Here is a 25149-nt window from a genome sequence, read left to right as displayed (position 1 = left end):
TGTGCTCTGGCCTGGGGATACGGTGCGGATCGGGCCCAGGTGAACCCTTCAATGACCTTGCCGGGCTTTTCCAATCCAGTGACTCTGTGACGCCTCACCCGCGGCTCCCTGGGACGTGCCCTGGTGGGCCCTGCCGAGCGCTGCCCGCCCGAGCCGCTCCTGGGTGAGCGGCCCCCGCTCCGTGCCGGCCACAGCCCGGCCCCGCCTTCCCTGCCCGGCACCGCGTGTGGCGTCACGCTTTCCGTCACCACCTTCCCGGCGTGCCCCGCGCCTCGCTGCGGCCGCGCCTCAATCTTCCAGCAGCCTCGGCGCGCAGAGCCCGCCGGCGCGCGCGGCGCTGCGGCGCAAGGCACGCCGGGAATTGTAGGCGGTGCGGGGGCGGAGGGGCGAGGCGAGCGGGCGGAGTCGGGCGGCGGCGGCCTCGGGCCTCGGGTCGGTGTGTGCGGGGAGCGGAGCAAGGGGAGCGGGCACCGCAGCTTCACGGCCTCGGCCCGGCCCCGTGCAGCCATGTCGGGGCTCCTGGGGAAGCTGTTCGGGACGGGCGCCGGCGGGAAGGGCGGCGGGAAGGGCCCGTCCCCGCAGGAGGCGATCCAGCGGCTCCGCGACACGGAGGAGATGCTGAGCAAGAAGCAGGAGTTCCTGGAAAAGAAGATCGAGCAGGAGCTGGCGGCCGCCCGCAAGCACGGCACCAAAAACAAGCGCGGTGAGCGGGGGGGCCGGGCCGGGCCGCGCCGAACCCGGGCAACAGGTCGGGAGGGCCTTGGCCGGCGCACTCGCGTCTGCGCTGCTTATTTTACACCCGGAGCCCGTATTTTTACACCGTAGTGCCTTTATTTTATACCTACTGCCGGTATCCCACCTCTCCGCGGCCGTGCCGCCCTCCCGGCGCGGTTCCCGCCCCAGCCGGTTTCCTCACTCTGAGGGGAGGACCCCTTCCCCTCCCCTCCCCCCCGGGGCTGCCCCGTGTGGGAGCCGCGTCACTCCCTCGTGACTCCCATGTCGCGATAGTGCTCGGCTCCTCCGTGGTCCCCTGCCCCTCACTCTGGGGAGAACTCAGGGAAATATCCCTCAAAAGGAAAGGGAAAAGCAGGGCAGCAGCACCCTGCCATCAGGCCTTGATTTGCCCTGCTGGTGGTTTTAATTCCAACCCACAAAAGTCTTTACTGTCTGTGTTTATTTTCATCACGTCTTCCCAAAAGTTCGAGTGGCTTGGGGAGGGCAGGAGTTACAGCCTGAATGTGTGTGTTGGTTGTTGTTTCTTGTTGGGATGAAGAATTTCCAGGGAGAAAACTGGCCAGCATTCAAAGGGTTTCTATAAAATAGGCAAGTTAATATCCCACAGACAACAACCAGCACACACATTCAGGCTGTAGCTCCTGCTGTCCCCAACACGCTCAAAACTTTTGGTAAGAGCTGAGGAAAATAAACATAGATTTAATAGTTAATGTTCTCTCTTCTGGGAATGACTTGGGTTATGCCTGTGCTTTGTTTTGTGTTCTCATGGAAATATTCATTCTTTTGCAAGCAGTGTTTGTTCTGGGGTTTATTCCCACTGCTCAGCCCCATCCAAGAGGCTCTTCCACACTCACTCTTAAGTTAATTAATGGAATTGCTGTTTCCCAGGTGGAACTTGGCTTCCCAGGCAGGTCTGGCTGTGTTTTCCACGCAGTGCTTGATGTGTCTGGAGATAAGGCAGTTGTCACATTACATATTCTAGTGCTCTGAAAACAAACTTCTTCCTTGTTTTAGCTTGGTCAGTAAAAGTTTCCAGGAAAGCACATCCTGATTTCTGTGTGGAGGTTGTTGCCCTCTCTGTGCAGGAGCAGTAGTGGCTCTGCCTGTGGCACAGGGAGCTGCAAACACACGTCTGGCAAGGGTTAGTTGGCAGTAATTACCCTCAGGAGTTTCATGTCACTCCTTCAGTCAGCACTTTTAGCTCCTTGCAGACTTCAGAACTTCCTTGTGTGTGGGTGACGTGGATGGAGCCGGCGCACCAGGGCTCAGGAATCATCAGAGACCTCAGCAGAGCCTGACTTCAGGCTTTACCAAGTCACTTCTAAATCAAATTCACTGCAGCAATTCTAAGAAGTGAGCCTGGACTGTGGCTTTTGTGGTAATAAGCTCAGAATGAGAACTAAAATGTGTCTCTGCAGTTTCTTCATTTTCTGGGTCATACTGGGCCTCTTGAGCTGCTAAACTTTCTGATCAGCTTTGTCTCTCTGCTGTAAAGGCATCTCTCTGTCTGCTGCCCTTCAGAACCTGGCCAGGGGAGGGATTAAATTTCCTTGGAGGTGGAGGAAGGAGGAAAACCTGCCCATTCACGGCGCGGTTCTGGCTCACACTAATTGAGGGCTTGCAGTAGCCCAGGAGCCCGAGGAGTAATTAAGGAGCTGTGAATAGGAGAAGGGTAGGGATGGGTTTCTGCTGGAAAACGAATCCACTCTTTTTCCATTTCTGGAACTGAGAGGCCAACTGTTCTTACTGGGCTGGGAGTTAAGGCAGCTGATTGTCTGTGGCTTGCTGGGAAGTGAATTCCCCTCAGGACACACTCAGTTTTTCTGAGTTCAAGTTGTCAATCATTAGCTGAGCTCCTACAAATTGCATTTTTTGGTATCCAGATACTGGATTTTTCTCTGACTTCAGGCTGGTTTATAATCCATAACCTATGTGATTTTGATGCAAAGTTACTTAAATCCATATTTTAACTCAATATAAAAATATATTGGCTGTATATGTAAAAGTGTCATTTGAATGGCAATACTTTGATATAGTTAAAATGCTTTCAAGTAAAACTGAAAGATAATTAGCTAGAGATTATTTTAAGTGTTGGATCAACTTTTAAAAAATTAAATTTGGAGAATCCTTAGGCTTAGTTTCCAAGATTTAATCACTTCACTCTGGAATCCCTGCTGCTCCTGGAGGATCTCCTGTGGATGCTGCACATTTGTCATCTCAGCTGGGCAGTCCTGGAAGCTGCTGTGGGACAGCCAAAAGAAGGTGATGGAGTGGGGCAGGGAGCTTACCTGGAAGCTTAAAGCCACCTTGGGAAAACCTGGAATGGCGTTTTTGTTGTCCCAGAGGAAAGCCGGGTGTCTGGAACACTTGAGGAAACAAAAGGAAACATTCTCAGCTCCCCAGCACACTGGGTGATTGTTCAGGTGCCAAGTGAGCCGTTTTCCAAAGGCTCATTCACTCATTCCTGCAGCACTTCTGGAGGCTTAGGAAAGTTTAATCTAAGAAATTTAGAGGCTTCTGGTTCCTGTGCCTGCCCCAAGCACGCTTTTGTTAATTTATGAACTTATTTTACGTATTTTTTGTAATCTGTATTAGGGTGTCCAGGCTGTGTAACCAAACAACCCAGGACATTCTGAGGTTATAATAAGGAACTTAGCAGTATAAATTTCCTCAGTCTGTGTTGTTTCTTGGCATGGGAGGCTTTAATCTTGTATGAAAAGTTCTGAGTGTGCTGGGGAGAGCGGCAGTGATGTCTTTAATGTGTTTGCTGTGTTTTGTCCATGGGATGAAAAACTATCAAGATTAATCATCCTTGGAAGGGTTGTTTGAAAACAGGCAAGTTACTCTTCCCTCTTCTGGGAGGAACTTGGGTTATGCTTGTGCTTTGTGTTCTCATGGAAACGTTCAATCTTTTGAAAACAGTGTTCTGGGCTTTGTCCCCACCCCTCTGAGAAGCCCTCCCACACTTCAGCTCTACCTCGTGAGCAGTGATTTACTCCTCAATGAATTTCTCGAGCCAGCAGCAGTGTTGACTAATTTGAACATTGCTCAGCCAGTATCTCACTCATTTTATATCTGCCCTGAAAATCAACTTTGCTCTAACAAAAGCAGAGTGCAGCTGTGAGCCTGATGCTCTGGGAGCCCCGTGCTGCTGCTGCCTCCTTTTATTCCGCTCCAGTTTGTCCGTGCTGTTGTTTCATCTGGGCTGTTTTCTCAGCACTCAGACCTCGTGATACAAACTAAACTGTTTCATCTACTCCAATGGTTCTGGAGCTCTGGGGTTCAGTTTTAAGGGAGTTGAAGCTGATCTTAATCTCTGCTGCTCTGGTGTTTCTGTTCCTGTGGCTGATCACGCAAAGCTGAGCTGCTGGAGTGTCCTGGCTTAGGGCAAATTTGGGAGAAACCCTCCACAGGGGCCCCTCCAGAAAGCAAACCCACACAGTCCCTCCCCCCAGCCGGTTCGGGAAGGATTCCTCAGAGAGAAGAGGAAAGAACCTGTTTATTTAACAGGCACAGCAGCCCCAGCACCCAAAGTGAACAATACCAGATGAGAACACTCTGTCACTGCTCTGAAAAAGATGACAAATTCAGAAAGTCTCTCCTGGGGTGGTGGCTCTGTTATCAGCCCCTGGCTCTGGGGCAGCTGCTGCAGCCACAAGGTGCAAACTCTCTCTCTTGGTGTTTGCCAGGCCCCAGTCCAGAGCAGGCTCGAGTGGTTCCAAAAAAGGGAAAGGAAAAACAGTCCAGGGAAAATTCGGATTGCTTGGCTAAACTAACTAATGAGCAGAAGCAAGAGCAAAGCCAAAAGCCAAAGCAGCACTATGTACTGCCCTGTCTCTGTGTCCCACCAGCCGTGGGGGAGCGGCTGATAAGAAACCAGAACAAAACTTTCACTCTTCAGAGCCATTCTTGAAGGCACAGAACATAATATCCAGCATGAACAGAACACACAACTGGGGATACAAGCATCACAACGTCACCCTAGGACACAGGAATAGCCCAGGCACACAGACAACAAAGGGTTAATACCTCGGGTATAACAATCCCACAGTCTGTTTCTCCTGGAACCAGAAGCTCAAGTTATGTTTCCGTGTGAAGAATACAGGAGAGAGGGAAGCTCAGTGCTGCTTTAGAGTGCCAGTGTTAAAAGCAGCTAACTCAGGTTCAGATCTGGGGTGAGTGGATGCAGTTTTTTACCTGCCTGCCACTGATTGTACCTTTCTGTTAGTTAACACTAGGGCTACAAACGGTGGAATGGGTGAAAGGCCAATTTTGTGCCAAAATATATTCAGGCTTTAGCAGGAGAGTGACATTTCATGGATTTTCCCTCTGCTCAGGTTTCTGTTAGTGAGCAGTTTTTCTTTCCACTGTACATAAATAGTGTTGGGTTTTTCTCCAGCACTGAGTACACGAAATAGCTGCAAACCCAGTGCTAGATTCCTGCTGTATAATTCAGGCTTTTCCTGGAGAGAGAACACTCCTGTTCTCCACCCAGCAACAAAACCAAACAATCCAGGAGCTTGGGCTTGGCTGAAGTCCTAACTTTGGGCCCACCTGGGGCTCTGGTGCTGCCTCAGGTGATGGTTTGTAATGGAAATTAACTGCTTACATCCCTTTACCTTTTTTAAGCTGCCCCATCAGTCTGTTGATGTGATTTCCCTGCAGCTGGAGGGTTCTGGTGTCAGAGCTGCTCCTGTCTGGGAAGCTGATGGAATGTCCAGCTGGGACTGGCCGAGTGAGGCTGCTCCAGGAGTGGCCCTGCCTGTTCCTTGGTGCTGCTCTTGCTGTTTGTGTGGGCAGGCCATGACTTGGATTAACTTGCTGAGCCAGACAAAACCCAACTCTTACCAAAAAAAAAAAAGAGAGAAAAGTTGTTTTCCACACTTAACCACACAATTGCTGGAGCTGGCTGGGAGAGGGAGGCAGGAATTTGATGGGAAGGAGGAGGGAGGGCAGTTCTGCCTCTCCTGGCAGCAGTCCCTGCTCAGAGGGCAGCTCTGTTGTCACAGTACCTGTGATAACATCTGAGGGACACAGGGCTCATTAATGAGCTCATGGCAGCAGTGAGGAGGGCCAGGGTGGTTCTGTGTGCAAGGCTGGGTGCTTCAAAGCTGGCAGTGGGGCAGGGGAACAGCCTCAGCTCTGTTCAGAGGGCCTGTGAGTGTGTGCAAGGCCTCAGACAGGTTTGGGAGTGTGCCTTAAAGCTCCTGCTTGCCAGCAGAAGTGATTCTCCTCCCAGACTCACCCTGGATTTGTTTCCATGAATCATCAGGTGCTGTGTAGGGAGTCCTGCAGCACTTCCAGCCCATCTTCAGGCCCTCAGCCTTCCCTCTCTGTGTTTTAAGTCTAAAGGGAAATTGATGTTTGAGTTTCAGGTGCTTCACCCAGGGCTTCAGTGCAGGAATATTGATGGCAGTGCAGACCTGAGTTCTTCATCTTCCCCCGAGGTTAATGAGATGGGCATTCACCACCTGCCTTGGGAAAAGTGATAATTGCTCTTTTTAATTAGATCTTCTCCTTTGCATTCTACCCTACCTATGTTTAGCAGGGGTTTTTGGAGACAAGACGCTCAGGTATGAAAGAGTTTGGGAGCAGTGGTGGGATTCACAAACACATTTTTAAAAAATTGCTTTAAAAAAGGGCATTAAAAAAAGCCCCAAACCCTGTGATTCTGAAATACATGGTTTGGTAACTCTATTTGATGCAATACATCCTTCCTCTGTTCCTGTACCCTGTCAGGAGGGAAACCTGGCATGATTGCAGCTACTAACTGTGTGTTTATTACTTTTTCTCTCAAAATGGATTAGATGTTGGATACTAGTATCTTATTAAACTCCAGGCCTAATTACTGAATCCTGCTCCTAGGCTAACTCAAAACCTATAATTTGCAGATGATGCAAATCATCAATTTGGTTTAACCCTTTTTTACTTAAACTTGTGCTGAGTTGTGGAGAGTTTATCTGGACTGGGATGCTGTTGGGCTTTGCATTTGTATCATTCAGGTCTCCCTGTCAATCCCTTATTGCTCCCAAAAAACCAAAATTACATTGCCATTTCTGGTTTTTGGGTATGTGATGTTTGTCCCAGAGACTGTGGGCTGTGGTGTGAGCAGCAGATCATGGCCTGACTTTTGCAGCCAGCACAGTGTGGACATGAGTGGGGCTTAAAGTAAAATCTTGTCATTTACTCACACCACTTAAAAATGGATGATTTTTGCAAAACTAAAAGCTGGAGCAATCTCATCCTTGACTTCCCATCATGTTTGCAGCCAGGTGTTCAACAAACTGGAACTCCTGGCACAAAGTGTGTGAAACAAGCAGGATGCAGTTGGAGAATCCAGAGCAGGCCAGGCATCAATGCTGTCAGGCTTTTGCCTTTCCCTGAGACAGCCCAAGGCTGCAGCAGAGCTGGTGTTCAGCAGGTTGATTCTGCTCTGAATCATCCCCCAGAGTCTTGGAGCAGGGATCCAGTTCCTGAAGGAAGGGCTGGAGCTGGGGGTGTTCACCTGGATAGGTGAGGGCTCTAAGGAGAGCTCAGAGCCCCTTCCAGGGCCTAAAGGGGCTCCAGGAGAGCTGGAGAGGGACTGGGGACAAGGGCCTGGATGGTAGGATAACCAGGAATGGTTTCACACTGACAGAGTGGGACATTGGGAAGGAATTCCTCCCTGTGAGGGTGGGCAGGCCCTGGCACAGGGTGCCCAGAGCAGCTGGGGCTGCCCCTGGATCCCTGGCAATGCCCAAGGCCAGGCTGGACAGGGCTTGGAGCACCCTGGGATGGTGGAAGGTGTCCCTGCCATGGCAGGGGGGGCAGTGGGTGATCTTAAAGGTCTCTCTCAACCCAAACCACTGGGATTCCATGGAACCTTTCTTGTGGCCAGTACCAAGGGCAGTGGGGTGGCCACAGTGGTGGGACACAGAAGAGCAGGGTGTGAAGCTCAGTGCCAGGCTGTGGCAAAGGCAGTAACAGTTCTGTCCATGGTGTCCTTCCAGGTGGAAGTCCAGTTGGAAAAGCTCTGCTGTGGCTTCCCCTGGGTTCAATACTGAGATGAATCCTGGCCCATTAGCAGTTTCTAGGAGCTAACACAGTTATAGGATAATTATGTGGGCAGCTGTTGTCTTGCAGCTCTTGACTGGTGGCAGTGAACGATGGAGGTTTGGTGATAGTACAATATTTTAGATGTTAATAATAATGTATTTTCAGATGTGTTACTTATTCTAGCCTATTCTAAGCTTCTTATTTCACTGTATAAATTGTCTTATTTCAATGTTGGTAAGCAAAAGAAGGAAATTAGCCCCTCAAAACACTTACAAAAGGCACTGTATGTTTTTAATTTTTTGAATTGCTCCTTGATAAATTCTAATTTTCTAACTATTCACCATGTTAATAGTAATTTGCATCTAGAGCTCAAACAGAAAGCCCTCTGAAGTTTGGAGGTGTCCAAATAACCAGTATCACATCTCTGGGATGTGATCAGTATCATTTCCTGGGCTGTGCAGCAAGCCAGGGCTGTGTGCTCCTGTGGTGGGGTGTGTCACCAAACATCCACCCTGTGTGTGCTCCTCATGGCCTTGCAGGTTTTCATCCAGATTTAGAGACTCTGTGCACAGAGGTTACTCAGATGTTGTGGAACAGAAAAGAGAAATGGCAGAATGACAGGAATCAGTGGTATTGAAACATTTGGAGGTGATTTTGGTTGGTTATGAAATAAAACTAACTAATTAATAGAAAGCAAACTTCATCGTGGGCTCCCTGGGAACTGCATCTGCAGTGAAGGTGATGATTTTACCTCCTGAAAGTGCCTTGGGGTTCTCCATGGTGGGCTCTGCACGTGCCCTGTCCTGGGGGGACAGTGAGAGGCAGAAAGGCTTTTCTGGGACTGCATCCCTGGCAGCCCCATCAGCAGGAGCAGAGTTGACTGCTGAACTTGGCTCTGGAGCTGATCCCAGCCTCAGAGCATGGAATTGCCAATCAAAACTGCAGTTCAGCCTCAAAAAAGTACTGCAGTGTTGCCACTGGAGCAACAGTTGGTAGGTTGAGTCAAGAAGTACAAACTTTTTAAAAATAAATATGGTTTGTCTTATTTGCTGTATAACTTTTGGCTTTCTAAAGGTTTGTGTTCTCAGCTTTTCCCCCATAGTCAGTGCTGGAATCTCAGCATTCACAAAAAAAGTGCTTTTTCACATCCCAAAATAACTCATCTGGGGAAGTCAGGCTGTAAAGAAAAATGCTAAATATTATGACAGCATCAACAAAATTTTTAGACTTGGCAAGGCTGTAATAATAATGGTCCAAGGCTTGAAAATGCCTGATGGATTCCCTGGCAGCCACTCTTTGAATTCCCCAGCAAGAAAAGGTCTTGAAGTGTGCCACTTCAGGGTAGGATCTTCTCAGTTTGTGAATTAATTACAAGAACACTGTTCAGCTTAGGGAACTGGTTGTGTTTTTGTTTTTGTTTTTGTTTTTTTTTTTCCTGTGAGAAACCAGCATTTTGAGATACTTGAGCTATTCCTGCAGAGCTGAACCTGTTGCATTTCTGGCAGGGACACCTTAGGGAGCACACATTTCTCAGCCTAAAAGTTTAAACTTTGGTTGAATACTGAGTAATTACCTCATTTCACATCAGAATTTTATGTATGTACCATAGAAGGTGCAGATTTTTAACTGCAAAGTTAGTGGCAGTTGGAAGGAGTTAGAGAGGATAATTTACTCAGGCAGCCTTAGAAAATACATAATTTAATTTGGAAATCCCTTAATTTTGCAATCCCCTGCCATCATCCAGAGGCATGCAGGACCCTGAGGAGTGAGACACTGGGAATTGGGAAATGCAGAGCAGGCTTTGCTTCCAGAGCCTGGATCAGATTTCACATTTCAGGGAATGGTTTGAAGCTTCAGGCCTGGATGGTTTTGGCTGAACCAGCATTTCTTAGACTCCTTCCAGCTCCTGGGTAGAACAAAGCTGTCTCTGTAACTGGGATTTCTCATTCCTGGTTTTTTCATTTGAACTTCAAGGCTCACTGTAGATGACATTTTTTTTCCTTTTTTTTTTTTTTGGACAAAACTGACTTTTTTTTTTTGATGACCAATATTTTTAATTACTTTTTTTTTGATGACCCTTTTTTTTGATGACATTTTTCTTCCTTTTTTTTTTTGGGGGGGGGCAAAACTGACCTTTTTTTTGATGACCTTTTTTTTCTTTTGGACAAAACTTTCCCAGACTTGCCTGGATATTATTTACAGAGGATTATTGACCAGAGCAGTGTTGCCTTGACATTCAAGGGAGAAAGGAATCACCTTGCAAGGCTGCAGGAACCCCTGTGAGCTGTGGATGTGGAACAGCAGTCCAGGGGCTGAGCTGATGCTGTGACAGAGCCAGGGAGGTGTGAAGGTGCTGCTTCCTCTTGTGTTTGGGTGTTGCTGTATCACAGCCCTGACTGCTGCTCTACAGATGCTTTTTTCTTTATCTCTTTGGCTTTTTTCTTTTGTACATTTATAGATTTTTAGAGCAGGAGTGTTTATTGTTTTGTTTCATCTCTTACACACTAGACTAAATGTTCTGGCACTGCTTTGCTCAAGAGAAAGTTGTAATCTTGTATTTTAAAAGACAAAAACCTTGTGTTCTCTGCCTGGGTTTGGGTGCTTCATTGAAGTAGTTTTAATCAATCTCAAGTTCTGAGCTGGGAATAGTTGCCTTCCTTTGAGGGCAGGGCTTGGAAACTTTATTAGAGATTTCATAAACAGGCAGAGAAAGACAAGGGAAGGACCAAGCCTTCACTCTGCCCATGTTTCTCTGCTAAAAGTGCACATTTCCCAAAAGAAAAGCACAGGAGACTGCTGAGACAGGCCCTGGCATCAGGGACAAACATAGATCATGGCTTTTAGAGCTGAACACATCCCTGAGACAGCAGAGCTCTCAGGAGGTCATCTCACAGGAAAGGAACTCCTGCTGCTGTGCACAGGATCATAAATATATTTATTTATAACCATCCTTTGGTACCTCTGTGTTCCAGCCACTTGAACACCACAGGGCTTAAAATCACACCTGGCTGTATGGAGCTTAAAATCACACCTGGCTGTATGGAGCTTAAAATCACACCAGGTTTTTTGGCCCTTAAAATCACACCTGGCTGTTTGGACCTCTGACATTTCTGAGACTCACCTGGGATGAGCCATCCTGTGTAAGGCCTGGATGCCTCTGTATTGAACCAACATGGGCAGTCCTGGTGTAGCAGCTCCTGGAGCCATCAAACCTCTGCAGAAAGGTTCTTATTCAAGGCAAAACTCAGAGTTGATCAGTCTGTAGTCACCAGTCTTTTTATCTGCTCACAGACAGATTGATTTGTTATTTAGCTGTTATTTATCTTACTGTTTAAGTTCCCTTTTTAGGGTTTTTTGGAGATCTGTAGGCAGTTTGCTGGGTCCCAGCAGTGAGAGATGAGCAGTTGCTGCCCAGGATAAAACTCCTCACTGCAGGCAAGGCAGGCAATTCCTGCTTCCCCCTCCCAGTGCCCCTTGTTTATCCCATTCCAAGGACAGCCAGGATCTTGTTCCTGATGAAATTTGCTGCTGTGGTGCCAGGAAGATGGAATGGGATTTTCAGAAGCAGCAAAAATAAAGCTGCTTCTTTCTGCAGAGCAAATTACAGATGGATGCACAGGGTAACATGCAAAATGCTCTTCCACTATTAAGTTGATTATCTCAGTCCTGTTTAGTGCCTGGGCTTGCAGCTCAGGGGGCCAAGGCACCCCAATTTGGGCAGCTCCTCTGCAGCTCTTGCACTCTTTATTATTTCACCGTGGCTGAAATTTGGTGCACATTATTTTCTGAGGCTGCTGTGGAACTCTCTCATGCCATATTAAAATTGCTGCTGGCATCTCTGCTGCTGCCTTTTCTGCCAGAGAGAGTGCAGGAATTAGCTGTGAGATGAAGTTATTTTTCCCCTCAGTTGGACTAATCAGAGCTATTAACTGCAGTGTCTTCCCCTGGAGGAGAAGCCTCTATTTTAGACAAAAATTTAGATTCCTATTTCAGGTGTCAGTGTGAGTTTTGGGAGGGTTTTGCAGAGGAAGGAAACACCTGCACTGTGTGAGGACAAATCCTGTGGCATCGTCAGCACTTCCACCTTGGCCAGGTGTATTCTTGAATTCAGTGAAACTTGCTCAGGTGTATTCCTGAATTCAGTGAAACTTGCTCAGGTGTATTCTTGAATTCAGTGAAACTTGCTCAGGTGTATTCTTGAATTCAGTGAAACTTGCTCAGGTGTATTCTTGAATTCAGTGAACTTGCTCAGGTGTATTCTTGAATTCAGTGACACTCCTGACTTCTATTCCCAGTGCTCTTTGCTCCTCTCAAGCTGAAATGTGTTTTTGCCAGCAAAATTTAAATTTCCAATTATGTAAGAAAGCCTTGTTCTTCCAGGTTTTTATCTGCTGATCAGCTCTTTTCTACTAATGATATTTAAAAGCATTAATTCCACAGCATTGCTGTGTCCATAAATATCCCAGGAACACTCCCTGTCCTGCCAGTGTGTAAGGAATATTTATTTGCAGGAGGGCTGTTGATTTTTAACAAAACCACTGACATTCATAGTCAATTTTCCCTCTCTGAATGCAGTACCATGTAGTAAAATTATATTTTTATTATCCTGCAAGCTGCTTATCACAGTGAACATTTGTCTCATTTGACTAACAAACTGCTGTAAATACTGCAAAGAAAATCATCAGACTTACAACAGTTCATTTAATAATAATAATTAGCCTGTACATGGGTTAAAATAATTCAAAATACTTCAAATTCTTACAGATAGCATTTCTGGAGGACAAAGTGAAATTATCTGGCTGAGCAGTCATGTTTTTCTGACTGATCTGCTGACAGAGGAGCAGAGTCTGGCTGAGTGACTCTGCTCTTTTCATTTCTGGGTGTTGATCAGTCAGGAGGAGTGACTGAAAACAGTGACATGAGTTCTGCCTCTCACTGGTGTCACCTGCCATGGTGACATCCCAGTGAAACCCTGGATTCTTGGGAATCACCATGGTCAAAGAGGAGGTGCAGAACTTCTGCTGGAATTTCTAGCAGGGGGGATACCACAGAAATTCAAAAAAATAGACAATTAAAACAGTATTTACCACAGAAATTCAAATAAATGTACAATTAAAACAGTATTTATCACAGAAATGCAAATAAATAGACAATTAAAACAGTATTTACCATAGAAATTCAAACAAATAGACAATTTAAACAGTATTTTATAGTTCAATCAAAGACTGGAAATAAAAAAACCCAACCAGCCAATCAAAGACAAACCATCCCCCAAAAAAACCCCAAACCAAATAAAAATCAGAGAAATGAATAGGTTTTTAAATGTTAAAAAGCTTTAAAAATGTTCTTTGAATGTAGTTTTATGCAGGTTTTACATTCAAGAAATTGAAGCAGCCAGCCCAGATCTGACTGGACTCAGCTGCAGTTTTATTCCTCTCTTGGATGTGGTGTTTTCTTTGTGAGAATTTCTCTGTGAAAAGGAACTGCAGAGATCACAGTCTGATGCTCATTAATACAGAAATTTGACATTCCTTTGCCAATGAAAAAGAGGTAATAAACTATTGATACCCATTTTAACTGGTCAGGGCTCTGTGGGGCAATCATTTTAATCTTTATGAATAAAAATTGGTTCCAACATCCCTGTCACAGCTGATAATAAAGACAGTTGATATATCAAAATGTCATATGGAAAAGGGCATTTGGAGCCTACTCACTGTGTCCTGATGGATGGCAGAAGTCACCCAGGCAGTATTAAATATATTACCTTTAATTCAATTATAATAATAATTATATACAAATATATCTAACTGCTTTTCCCCCAGTCATATGTATTCTCTGAAAGCTTTATTACAATTCAGATGAAGTACAGCTAAGGTTTGTTATCTGCTGATTGTTTTTTTAGAGGACCTTTTAATTGCTTGTAATTCATGCTGCACATTGGATTTCCAAGTTAAAACACCAGTGTGCCTGGTAAGGAAAAGGTGTGGAAAACACTCTTTATTGGCAATTTCTTGCTCTTATCTTGTGAAAACTGCCCATGGAATGATTAGATATTTCTGCTGGCATTGAGGGTTGTTAAATCCCCTCTTAGAGCAGCTGGTTTTTATGTCAAGGGGATATTCCAGAGTCAGTTCAGCCATTAAGCTGTGGCAGAAGAAGAGCTGTTGGGGAACCCAAGGTATAAAATTATCATTGCAGTCTGCCTTATGCTGATGAACAAACCTTTTACTCCTGTGTTTTGTAAAAGCAAGCAGTGCTGGGTGCTAGCAGAGTAAGTTTTTGTATGCTCCATGGTCCTCGTGGTGCTGGTTTTTATGTCACAAGGATATTCTGGAGTGAGTTCAGCCATTGAGCCGTGGCAGAAGAGTTTTTGGGGAACCCAAGCTATACAATTATCATTGCAGTCTGCTTTATACTGATGAACAAACCTTTTACTCCTGTATTTTATAAAAGCAGCATTGTTGGGTGCTAGCAGAGTAAGTTTTTGTATGCTCCATGGTCCTCGTGGTGCTGGTTTTTATGTCACAAGGATATTCTGGAGTGAGTTCAGCCATTGAGCCGTGGCAGAGGAGTTTTTTGGGGAACCCAAGCTATACAATTATCATTGCAGTCTGCTTTATACTGATGAACAAACCTTTTACTCCTGTATTTTATAAAAGCAGCATTGCTGGGTGTTAGCAGAGTAAGTTTTGTATGCTCCATGGTCCTCGTGGTGCTGGTTGTTATGTCCCAGGGATATTCTGGAGTGAGTTCAGCCATTGAGCCGTGGCAGAGGAGTTTTTTGGGGAACCCAAGCTATACAATTATCATTGCAGTCTGCTTTATACTGATGAACCAACCTTTTACTCCTGTATTTTATAAAAGCAGCATTGTTGGGTGTGAGCAGAATAAGTTTTTGTATGCTCCATGGTCCTGGTGGTGCTGGTTTTTATGTCCCAGGGATGTTGCAGAGGGAGTTCAGTCCAGCTGGACTCTGCATATCAGGCCCTGTGCAGGAGCTGCTGGGAGAGGCTGGAAATCCTGCATGGCTTTTGGGTCCAAGATAAGGAGTTAGTCCCACTGCTGGAAAGCTGAGATCAGCTGATTCTAGAAAACTGCTGGGTGATCTCTACAACATGTTCTAGGGCATGGGTGAACTCTGGCTGGCCAGGGATAAATGATTTTAACCTAGTGGATGGTCACAGGTGCTGCTGAAGCAGCTCCACAGCAATTAAAGCTGGCTGTAAGCTGCATTTCTGCCTCTAATTACTGCCTTGGAAGCAGAAAGGGCATCATTTGGGGTGTGGGTGCTCTGCCATGGCTGTGGGATGTGATAGCAGCCTTTGAGAAGGGCACAGAGAGGCCCTGTCCCACTCTGATTTCAGACACACCCCATTCTTGCATGTGCACAGTCTACAGGACATTTGTACCCCACTGTCTCTGGTGCTTATTTAATAGATTTTTGGGGTTTTTTTGGTGAAGGTTGGGATTAAATGTGTGAGAAGGTATTTTTCTTTTGGACTTAGATATTTATTAATTTTTATTTATATTATAGTCTTAAAAGTTGTGAGTGTTGAGGTGCTTCATTCTCATAAATGAAAAATGCTACAGGACACTTGTACCCCACTGTCTCTGGTTCCTATTTAGTGGATTTTTTGGTTGGGGTTATTTTTTGGTTTTTTTTTTTTTTTTTTTGGTTAAGGAGGTTGGGATTAAATGTATGAGAAGTTATTTTTTTTTGGACTTAGATATTTATTAATTCTTATTTAGATTATAGTATTATAAGTTGTGAGTTTTCTAGTCCTTAATTCTGATAAGTTAAAAATGCTACAAGACATTTGTACCCCACTGTCTCTGGTGCTTATTTAATGGATTTTTGGGGTTTTTTTTTTTGGTTAAGGTTGGGATTAAATGTATGAGAAGGTTTTTTTTTTTTTTTTGGACTTAGATATTTATTAATTCTTATTTAGATTATAGTCTTAAAAGTTGTGAGTTTTGTGGTGCTTAATTCTAATAAGGTAAAAATGGAAATGTATGTCTCTCCCTGTAAGGTCTTTGAAGGATAAACTGTTTAATTAAGAAATGACACTTAAAATAATTTTACTTTTTACTTAATAACTAATTATTTGTGGCTTGAAATGTGGATTTTTTTTATTTACTTGTAGAATACTACTCAAATTTATGAAGAAGAAGGTAAAGAAGAAGGACTAGTCTCTGCCCTAAAACTTCTATCTTGTTTTATATATATTACTATATTCTAAAACTTGAAACTTTTAAGTTTTCCACTATGTGGTATTACACACTTCTATTCAAACTACCCATTCATGATCTTAATTCTGCTATTTAATTTTGGAAGTTTTCTCTATGGTTTCAGGTCAAATGCAGTGTTCTCCTGGGGGTCAGTGCCTGTCAGCACAGAAAGTCTGAAATTCTCAGCAGCCAGGGTTCCAACACTTACTTATTTCTGATTTTGGAAAAAGATTTTTTTTTTTTTTTTTTTGAGAAAAAGAGCCAATGCAATTCCCTTCCAATTAAGTTTTTATAGCTTTGACTTTAATAAAAACTTGACAAAAACATGTTACTCTGGCAGTATATAAGATTTCAGTAGGTTCCTGATCTTTGGCCTTAGGGAGGAGAAAATAAGTATTTTCCTTGGTCTGAAGGGGTGGGAAACAGAAAATACCACAAATCCATGTGCAGTTGAAGGGCAGTTCTGGTGCACAAGAGGTGTGGGTGGGAGTGGGAGGGACAGGGTTTCCCAGCAGTCCTGATAAGATCTTGTGATCACTCAGGTGGTCCCTGCAGTGTTTGGTGTCTGAGCAGCTTGTTTTAAACACCAGCATGAAATGCAGACAAACTCGAATTGTTCCCAGAGAAAGCTGGAGTGGGGACCTGAACAGAAATTGTAGCACTTGGCTTTGTATAATGTTATACAATGCTTAAAGTCTCTGGTTTTGCTAGTAGTTCTCTATGAGGCACAAAATTCTCACAGCCCCTTGTTGTTGGGCATTTCCCCAGCATCTGTCACTAGAGAAACACAGCTATTAACAGTTTTTATCTTTCTGAGTAAGAAAACTTCCTGTATCCTTAATTAAACCATCAGTGCAGAATGAACCAGCCTCAATATCCCAGCAATGTGTTACTCATCACTTTATGATCTGGCATAAAGCTGGAATGTTTGGGATGTTTGTGCTCTGCCTCATTCTGCAGATCAAACATTGGCCTTTGCAAACCCCCTGTTCTCAGCCCTGTCACACACACGGATGTTGGACTGGCCCAAAACTGGGCAGACTTACTGGCCACTGGAGAGAAAGTCAGTGCAGAGGTTTGTTTTGGTGCCTTGGCTTCTCTTGCAGCTGGTGAGGTGTTTGTACTGGCTTCTCCTAAATATTCCTGAGCTACTTCGTGTGCTTGGCATCCTTAGCTGGGCCTTCCCATAAAAAAGTGCTTTTTTTGTCCTTTAACACATCAGTTAATTTGAAATGAACCAAGTACAGCATGTTCATAACCAGTTGCAGAGCTGAAGCTCTGTTTGGGGCTTTACCTGCAGGACTGTCAGCATCTCAGGATGGCATCTGCCACAACACCTGGGGTGCCTGTGGGCTCCATCAGCTGTTAGGAGAGCAGCCACTTCATAAACATATTCATCACATCCCTGAGTTAGCAGCCCTCTGCAAGGGGAGATAAGGGAAGCTGTCTCTTGTCAGGATTTCCTACTCCTTGTTTCCTGCTCTGGAAAGCATCTCTCTCAGAGATGGAAAGATGCAAAGCTTTCATTTGCCCCCACTCCTGGTGTGTGTGACTGAGCTGTTGGGAGGGCCAAGCCTGGTTTTTAGCAGATCCAGTCCTGTGTCAAATGAAGTGGTTTTTGCTGTGAGAGTGGGAGATCAGAGCACTGAAGAAATGGAGTGTGTGTGGCTGAGGCTGCTGGAGCAGCAGCTTGGGGCCCAGGTGAGGTTCAGGTATTGTATGAGCAGGGCTGGCCTGGAGAGGACAGGTGAGTCCAGAGCAGGAGGGAAGGGCACTGCCATGGAGGGCAGCTGTGCTTGTGCCTTACTCCATGTGCCACCAGGTGTTTGTTGCTCTGAGCCCTGTCCAGCCTGGCCTTGGACATGCCAGGGCTGTGGCATTGAGCTCATCTGGCACAGCTCTGTGTAAGGTTGGTGTTCCCTGGGTTATACATACATATTATAATACTGGCTTTTTGCAGGTATTAAAATGGATGTTATATGTGTGGTGTTAAAGTAACTTTGCTATAAAGTTTTTATTTCTGTTGATAACTAAGCTTAGACATAGTAGTGAAATAGCTGATAAAAGGATGCTTATGTTAAAATACCTATTTAGATAACATCCAATAAACATATGAAGACACCTGCTACAGATATACCAACTATCAACACTCACCCTCTAAAGACAACATGGACCAAAGCCCAAAACTAAAAGTTATAATAAGAATGGGCTAAAACCACAGCCAAAGAATACACATGCTTCAAAAAAACAAACCTGAAAAAGAACCATACTAAACACTTCTAAGAATATGTAAACTAATTTGAAGGAAAAAGTTTACTATGCATAATTGTTTATAAATATGTAACAAACAGATGAAGTAAAAGTAGGATATAAAGAGTGTTTCCAAAACAGCAAAGGTGCTCTTAGCTGAGTGCCAAGACACACCCAGCTGTAATCTTTGCTTTATACTCTTTATCTCCTATTAAACTTCTTTAAACTTTTTTTAAGTCCTTTATTAAACTTCTTAAATTTTTACAAGAGAGTGAATGTGTTTTTCACCCCTGTCTGTCTCAGGAATGGCCATGGCCGTGGTTTCTGTCCAGATGTCTTGGGAAGAGCTGGCTGTGGGCTGTTGTCACCTGCTGGCTGCTCCATGGGTGGGTGGGGTGGGTAGAGCAGGTTGGACCAGTCCTCCCACACTGGTCCCCAGGGGTGGGAGCTGTCCTGGGGGGGCTCCTCCTGCACAGCCCACGTTGTGCCAGTGCTCACAAGCAGCAAATTGCTCAAACCACCTTCAGTGAGGGCTCCTCTCAGCTCAGGCTGTTGTGTAAACACCTTCTAGGAGGTGCACAGCACATACAGAAATACCAACATTTTTACAGTGTGTATTTCACATGGAAGTGCAAAGCTGAGGGAACATTTCTCCTTGGATTTGAACAGGGGTTCAGCAGGAGGGGGGGATCTGCAGCAGCACAAAGACCTCATCTGGCAGGAGCTGCACCAGCAGCGCTGCCTTCCTGTGATGGGGGGAGGGTGAACAAAGCTGGTTTTAGTGGATGAGCTTGGAAATTGAAGCCTTGTGTTTGTGGTAGCATGGTCTCTGTCTGTGGTGTGTTAGGAGTGAGTCTGGGCTGGCATCCTGCTGTGGCAGGTGACAGCCACAGGGCAGCAGCCACCTCTGAACACCTTTGTAGGAGGAGACACATCAGGGGTTGGGCAGCACAGTTGATCTGTGTAGATGACAAACACTAGAACATGCTAAATATTTCTCTGTGCTGAGTGGCCTTGGTGCCAAGTGTGAGGGGCTGTTTTGGGCACAGAGCTCACCAGTGCCACCCTGTCCTTTGCTGTGCAGCTGCCCTGCAGGCCCTGAAGCGCAAGAAGAGGTATGAGAAGCAGCTGGCACAGATAGATGGCACGTTATCAACAATTGAATTCCAGAGGGAAGCCCTGGAGAATGCCAACACCAACACTGAAGTGCTCAAGAACATGGGGTTTGCTGCTAAGGCTATGAAAGCTGCTCATGACAACATGTAAGTCACTCCCTCCTGCATCTTCCCACGGGATCTGTAGTTTGGTATTTGTCAGATCTGCTGTTCCAAACCAAAGGTGGAGCTGGAGCAGCAAAACCTTCTTGTGAAAGGCTCTCACTTAAACTAAAATTAACCAAAACACACAAATATGATGCTTCCTCAGTTTACTACTGTTTTATTTTCTACATTTATCCAAAAGCTGGGTAGCACCATGTGGTCTAAAGAAAAAGGGAGCCTGCAGCAGTTACAGATCCATTTTGTAACAGCAAGAATTTTAAGCCTCAAGGGGGGGGTCTTAAAACTTGTATTTCTGCAGTGGAGTTGGTGTATGTAGCAATAATTAAAGGTAAAACTGCATTATGAGAATGTTGTGCTTGCTCCACAAGCAAATATTGTGGATGTAATAATGCTGAATCAGGGAAGAGAGCAAATTATTATTAATATCAGTGGTGCAGAACAAATGCTCTCCCTGGTGTCTTGTATAACTGCTGGGAGCTAAGCTTGCAGGGAAGAGTTAAAAATACATCTCTAATTGTGTTGAGACCAGGGGGATAAAACCCAGACTTGCATGCAAAGTGTATTTTGGGAAAAGGCCTTGGAAATGTCACCGTGGTGGGGCATTTCTACAGAAGCCAGGAAGTGCAGTGTTGATAGGGAAGGTGCCTGCTGATACTGAATTCTTTCCTTTCTTTTCCAGGGACATTGATAAAGTAGATGAATTAATGCAGGACATTGCAGAACAGCAAGAGCTGGCAGATGAGATCTCTACAGCCATCTCCAAGCCAGTAGGATTTGGGGAGGAATTTGATGAGGTATGGCTTTTAATTTGCTTCTGTTTGTACCAGTGAGTCATGGGATCCTCTGGGTTGGGAAGATCAGGGAGTCCAGCCACTGGCCCAGCACTGCCAGCCCCATCACTAACCCTGAGCACCACATCTTCTTGTGAAGGCTTTGAAATCCCTGCAGGAATTGTGTCCCCCAGGAGATGTTTCTCTGGAGAGCTGCACGTTCTGTGTGCCTGGCTGCAGGAGTGGGCTCTGAAATCTCCTGCGGTTGTTGGTGGCTGTGACCTGGACTTAATGCTCAGAATGGTCTGGATAGCCTGACCTGAGAATATTTGAACTTGGATTTCTCCTTCCCTCCTCTGCTCCTCCAAGAGATGAAGTACAGGAATCACATCAAAATCAGACTCCTCATCTCCTCACTTTGCTCGGACCCTGTGCATTTGGGCTATTTTCTGTAATTATATGATCAGCTATATCTGATTGGTAATAAATATGACTTTAAGTTCCTTCTTTTTTTCTTTTTTCTCCTTGAAATCCTAGGATGAACTCATGGCAGAGCTAGAGGAACTAGAACAAGAAGAACTAGACAAAAACTTGCTGGAAATCAGTGGTCCGGAGACAGTACCACTACCAAACGTGCCCTCAATATCAATACCCTCCAAGCCAGGTATGGATCAACCTTTGCTGAAACATCCTGCATCATTAAAAGTGTGCTTATTCATCTGCCAGCTCCTTGCATTTGGGAGATCTGGCTGCAGGCAGCACAGACATTTTGCTTGGAATTGTTTCCTGAATCCCAAATCACACCCAGTGCCATTTCTCTGTGAGGGGCACCTGCCCTTCAGAAGAAGCACTCCCTGGCACAGGAGCAGCTGTTTTCTGCTCCAGCTCATCCAGGTACTCTGGATGATGCTCAGGGTGCAGTGGAGGTGTGGGAGAAGGGAGCCTTTGTCCAGGTGCTGCTGGGCCAACAAGGAAGAAATCTTGACAAGATACCCTGACTGGTAAAAGGGAGGGCAGAGTGAATTAACTCATAAAATTACTGCAGTTGGACAAAACCTCTAGGGTCATGCAGTCCCAGGCAGGTTCAGATTCCCTCATGGATCATGTTTCCTTTGGGTTTTCATTTGATCCCTGCTTTTCTGGCCTTGGGAGGATCTTCTCTTGGGGTCCCCTCTTTGGGAAGGCTGGGGGCTCCTCTGGATACCCAAACCAGGCAGCCCCAAAGTCAGGGTCATCCCAGTCCTAACCCACACATACCCAGGAATTTTAATTAGGTGATGTGAGGATTTTACCTGGAGAATGGACAAGAAATGTTTGTATTTACACAGAGGGTTTTCAATGCTCCTCTTAAATCTGAGCTGGTCCCTCTTGTGTGAACATTCCCCATGGAATTCAGCTGAGCTGGGACACCTCTGGCAGCACTAATGGGATATGAAGTTTTACAAACCCATTTTGCTGAATCTGCCTGACTATGATGAATAACTTACAGACTTTGCAGCTCTATTCCATGTCCTTTGGAACAGGAAAAAAACTCCAAAGAAGCAGTGGATGCAAATAATCCCAGTTGGTCAGTGTATCTGTAATTACCCTGCTGCCTTTCCAGGCTTGGATGGGCATGGGAAGCAGCAGCACTGCCTGAGCAGGTTCTGTTTTGTGCCACTGCTCCTGGTGTTACTCTGCTTTCATTCTGACACCACTGACTTTGTGTGTGTTCCTTATTCTGACACCACTGACTTTGTGTGTTCCTGGTTGTGTTTTACCAGGCAGAGCTGCTGACCAGAGTTGGTGAGAGGGGAGGGAGTTCTATCAGAATATCTGAAGTCTGAGACTTTATCAGATTCAGGAGAAATAGATTAAATGAACCAGTGCATTGCCTTTTTATTGCCTGGTTGGTTTAATGAGATTTATTCTCTAAATAGTCTTAAAACACAAGGTCTTGGACCCAAATCTACTCTTTGCATTTTGTGGCTGCACACAAGTAAGAGATGTTGTAATTGTGGATATATTTAAGGAGCTACACAGCCTAAAACCTAGGGAAACTCCCTAAAATAATATAAATTGTGTGCAAGTTTGGTAGTAAAAGGTGCAAGCCTAAAGCTCAGTGTTGCACAGGATTTATGCTAAGCTGCTTTTGGATGGAAATGAGAATTCCAGTAATTCCATCAATGTATTTAAGGTGGCACTTTCTGCTTCAATAAAGCTGCCTCCAAGGCTGGCACTTGGGAAAAATTGGGATTCTGGTGTTGGGTGGGGATTTGGTGAGGCTTTATTTTTTGAACCTAAGTTGTTTTTCACTTAAAACTGACTTAACACTGGGATTAAAAGTCTGTTTGTGATTACCATGGTCAGACCTCCAAAGGGAATACTGTCCCTAGTGGTTCAGGTTCATGTGTAATTGTCTTTTTGGGAATAATGTGTCTTTTGAGGTAGAGCTGACTGTTACCTCCTTTTTATCCATTGAAGGGAGGATTACCACGAGCTTTCCTGCTTTTCCAGTTCTCAGGAGCAGTCTGGACTTTGGCTTTAATCAGATCAGCCTGAATGAGGAATTTTGTTATTGGTGGTGTCAGGAGAAGTTCAGGCAGAAGCTGTTTTTGTTTAGTGGAGGCTGGAGGAGCTTAATATAGAAAATCAAATTCCAGCCTTGTACAAATGAGGGGTCTGGAGCTTGGAGCTGACTCAGTTTTCCTGATGTAAACATTACTTTTGGAATGACACACACCACTTGGACCAGGAATTGTTGCACTCTTTGAGGTTTTTTTGGCATTTTCCAAAATTACTGCAGCTATTTGTGGGTTCAAACCTTTTTTGCTGAGTTAATGGAACTGAATTTGTCAGGTTATAACAAAGAGCAGCATTTTCTGCCCTGGAACAACCAGGAAGGAGGAGAGGGCAGTGTCCAGGCTGCTCCCTCCCATCCACATCCACCCAGCTGCCAGGGAGCACAGGGGAAGGGGAGTGGGATGTTCCCAGGGCTCTCCAGCCCCTCCACATTCTGTACCTGACCCAAACAACTCAGTTCTTGCATTCACAGTACTCAGTGATGCAATAAGGAGTTTCATTTGGATGGGGAAGAGATTCACACTGCAGACATCAGATGAGTTTCTGTGAGAAGCTGCATCCCTCTGAAAGAGGCTTGGAAATTATGGAAAAATACCACACTTGAACTTTCATGCCCCTGCCTTCTTCCTGTGGGAGCTGTTGTTTTTTCTCACTCAGGAAGTTTGGCCCATGCTGGCTCTTTCAGCAAAGCACTTTTTACTTCAGCTCAGAAAGGTTTTGTGTATTTGTTGAGCACAGCTGGCCTTAGGTGCTTCATTTACTGGTTTGTCAGTGGCACAGAGGGTTCTGTCAGGATTCCCACTCACTTGTTCTCTTTTGTGATTTTGCAGCCAAGAAGAAAGAGGAAGAAGAGGATGATGACATGAAAGAGCTGGAAGCTTGGGCAGGAACCATGTAACCACAGCAGCCTCTGGCTGGAAAAAAGACTTTGGTTACCTATTCCGGGTGCAAATGTGTTTTGTTGAGGAGAAAGCATAAGCAAAATGTCTTTATCTTTAATTTTAACCCAGAGCAGTGGGAACTGCATTGCTGTTTTCTGCATAGCATGGAAAAAAGGCTGCCCAGAGGAGAGAAGGGGGAGCAGGGGAATTGCCTGCTGTCGAAACGGTTGAATTTCTGTAGAAAAGGTATTTGCAAAATCAAACACTCAGCTTTGGGACTGTGCTCCTGCCACTGCTGGATCTTCATCTTCAATTTGGGCCATATGTTGAATCGAAATAAGCTGCAAAACACTCTGTAATTTTAAGTCAGTTTAAGTGTGTCTAGGAGTCTTGTAAGGCATTTAAAAACCAGGAAAAGTCGTAAGCCCCCATTGGCTTCTTTATTGTGTTTTAGGTGCAAGAATGCTTTAGGTTTTTAGTTCTTTGCCAGGTCTATTTATATCCCTTGACTGCTGTGTGGCCAGCCCTGTGTCTGTCACTGCAATGACATAGTCACTGTGCCCATTTTAATTGCTGAGAATGATCTGCAGTTGATCCACACTCTCTTGGAAGTAGGGAAGGTTTCAAGTTCAGTTGTACATTTTTCTACACAGCACTACAATGTTTATTGCTTTTTTGTGATAATTGATAACCCATTCAGATACATGCACACAATTATTTTAATTAAGAAACTACTATGGATTGCACTGTATTAAATATCTCAATTAATTTTCACCTGTGGCTGCTGTGGTCAATTCTGTGTCCTGTTTAAGTGATCTGGCTGTGCTTTAGGTGGAGTTTGGCCTCTTTCTACATGAGGGACATCCACTCTAAAGCCTGCTGAGCTATGGTTGGGCTCTGCTCCCCGGGAACAAGGGACAGGACAAGAGGAGAGAACCTCAAGCTGTGCCAGGGGAGGTTCAGGTTGGACATCAGGAGGAATTTCTTCATGGAAGGGGTTGTCAGGCTTTGGAATGAGGACTTTGGAGTCCTCATTCCTGGAAATACTCAAGGAACAGCTGGATGTGGCACTCAGTGCTGTGGGCTGGTGCCAAGGTGGGGATCAGTCACAGGTTGCACTCGTTGACTTTGGAGTTCTTTCCCAGCCTCAGTGATCCTGGGATTCTGTTCTGTGTAAAAATTCCCAGACCAAGAAGAAATCAGCTGAATAAAGTTCAAAGCAAGAGGTTTAGGGATGGAGCTGGGGGCCTTGGCTTTGTTTTTCATCATGGAAATCACCTCTACTGTGCACTGTGCTAAGAGATGTTAAAGCAGCTCTGTTTTATTCTAGGAATTACAGAGAGCAGCTCAAATGCACTGAAATGTCCCAACAGGAGCATTCAGGTGGAGCTGGGAGGGGACAGCCCA

At 45.2% G+C, this 25149-nt stretch overlaps 1 protein-coding gene across 1 annotated transcript; it reads left to right on the top strand.

The window, feature by feature from the left end:
• The first annotated feature begins 401 nt into the window (after positions 1-401).
• On the top strand, positions 402-24516 carry CHMP4B (charged multivesicular body protein 4B). The gene is made up of 5 exons (XM_059862430.1): positions 402-703; positions 19334-19511; positions 20209-20323; positions 20837-20963; positions 23692-24516. Exons 1-5 carry the CDS (start codon positions 508-510, stop codon positions 23757-23759), a joined length of 684 nt encoding a protein of 227 aa, XP_059718413.1. The 5' UTR covers positions 402-507; the 3' UTR covers positions 23760-24516.
• Positions 24517-25149: the final 633 nt, after the last annotated feature.

This window comes from Haemorhous mexicanus, chromosome 18 (genome assembly GCF_027477595.1).
Source record: "Haemorhous mexicanus isolate bHaeMex1 chromosome 18, bHaeMex1.pri, whole genome shotgun sequence".
Lineage (NCBI taxonomy): Eukaryota > Metazoa > Chordata > Aves > Passeriformes > Fringillidae > Haemorhous > Haemorhous mexicanus.
The sequence above is the reverse complement of the archived record's forward strand: the minus strand, read 5'-3'. Positions and strand labels throughout refer to the sequence as shown.